At 60.1% G+C, this 1,902-nt stretch overlaps 1 protein-coding gene across 1 annotated transcript; it reads right to left on the bottom strand.

Moving 5' to 3' along the window:
* Positions 1-172: 172 nt before the first annotated feature.
* Positions 173-1,158, bottom strand: MALL (mal, T-cell differentiation protein-like; the record flags this gene model as incomplete). The annotated part of the gene is made up of 3 exons (XM_008935136.1): positions 173-235; positions 554-682; positions 991-1,158. Coding segments are annotated over 3 exons (360 nt in total), but the record flags the coding sequence as incomplete, so codon positions are not given.
* Positions 1,159-1,902: the final 744 nt, after the last annotated feature.

The raw sequence follows: 1,902 nt of genomic DNA, 5'->3' as shown, positions 1-1,902 counted from the left end.
CCACCCGCACAGCCACGTGGCACGCCTGAACTCAGCCCCCCCCTTCAGCGAGTGGAGAAGCAGCTGCTGTCCCCCCCGGGGCGGGTGGCAGGGCCAGGGCAGGGGGTGCCAGCCACGTCCCTCGCGGTGCCAAAGCCCTCGTCCCGCAGAAGCGGAGCTGGCGCTGCCAGGCTCACTGGTAGTAGATCTTGAAGGCATGGAGGATGTACAGGAAGGTCGTGATGAAGGCAAAAAACTGCACAAGAGGAAGAGCAAAAGCCGGGGTCAGCTGGGAGAGTCTAACCCCTTCTCCTCGTGGGGCTCTGGAGCTGGGGAAACCTCCCAGCCTCAGAGAGGAGGCACAGCCCCGCCATTCCCGGGAGGCAGCCAGGCACAGCTCCCCATCGGCCACCGGACCCCGAGAAGCCCACGCTGGCTGCACGATGCCACGGAGAAGAGGAGCAGAAGCTCTGACCAGCGTGACGCTGGTGGGCTTGGGAGGGCTCTGCTGAAGCTTTACCCTTGGCTCCCGTGCCCCCCGGGGGCAGCTGCGGGGCTGGCGGGAGCGACTCACCGAGGCGCCGCAGTTCAGCTGGTAGTAGATGATGTCGTCGGTGCCGAACTCAGAGCGGATGGTGGCGTTGGCCTGCAGCACAGCAGCACTCATGTAGAAGATGGCCGTGATGCCGTGGTACAAGCTGTCCTGCAAACACAGGAGCAGAGAGGGTCAGAGCCTGCCCAGCACCTTCCTTCTCTTGGTCGGCTCCGAGGATGAGCTTCACCCTCGGCACGTGCCCGGACAGGGGCTGGAGCCAAGCCTTTGTGCCATGCTGAGCCCTTCCCCGTGCCTACACAGCACCCTCAGCATTTCCAACCAAGGCAAAAGGAGGAAAAAGGGCTGGTTTATTTCAGAAGGGCTGGCAGATGGAGAGCTAACCCCTCACCAGCCACAGCGGTCTTGCACCCACAGTGCTGCTGCCAGTGCCTGCTGCTGTCCCAGCCCCTCCTTACCATCACTTTCCAGTTCTCGCTGTTTCTGTGGAAGCCGAAGAGGTAGCTGAAGAGGAGGAGCAGGGAGATGAGGCAGGAGCTGAGGGACACGTACATCACCCATCCCTGCAGCAGCGGGAAGGAGACGGCGGAAGAAGCGACGAGGATCCACACCCAGGTCCCAGAGAGCTGCCAGGGACAAACACAGGCACCTCCAGTGAGCACGGGATGGGGGAAGCCCCTTCTCCTCCTGGAGTCCTGCCTGGGCCAGCTGGCAGCCCTGCCTTCTGCAGCATCCCGGCACAGCAGCAGCACCACAGGCTGGCACGAGTTTCCCTGAATGCTCTTGAGAAGTATGCCAAAACATTTCTTACAAAGAAGGAAAGGTGTGTGTGTTCAGCGTGAGGAAACATCTCACCCCGAGGGCTTGGGTGAAGAAGCCAGAAAATGTGCTTGTATCTGGGAGAGGTGAACGGCCGTGTGGGCCCAGCCCTGCCCGCTCGTTAATCTCCTGGGATTTCAATCACAGCACAAGGAAGTCTCCTGAGCCTCTCGCTCTGGATCCACCTAAAATATTTACTGTGCATGAGTAGCACATGGGGTTACCTGGACGAGCTCAGGCTGCCCTGTGCCATTCTAGCTCCGCTGGATGAAACTCCCCCCGGTTTGCAGCGGGGTGCTGAGCCCACCAGCACGGGCAGCTCATGGCAGAGCCCAGCTGCAGCTCTTGTGCCCGTGGAGCCTGGGTGGTGTGGGCCACCAGCACTGTGTCAGGTCTGAAAGTACACCAGCTGCCCTCTGGACCCATAACCAACTGATAGACTCATGGAATGTCCCACATTGTGAGACACCCAACTGCCTTCAAACGCTTGGAAAGCCTTAATGCAGAGAAGAAATTCCCTTGATTTTTGAGCTGTTTCTATATGTTAACTA

Source organism: Merops nubicus, unplaced genomic scaffold (assembly GCF_000691845.1).
Source record: "Merops nubicus isolate BGI_N331 unplaced genomic scaffold, ASM69184v1 scaffold46242, whole genome shotgun sequence".
NCBI classification, from domain to species: domain Eukaryota; kingdom Metazoa; phylum Chordata; class Aves; order Coraciiformes; family Meropidae; genus Merops; species Merops nubicus.
Note: the sequence above shows the minus strand (reverse complement) of the source record. Positions and strands in the feature narration are given on the sequence as shown.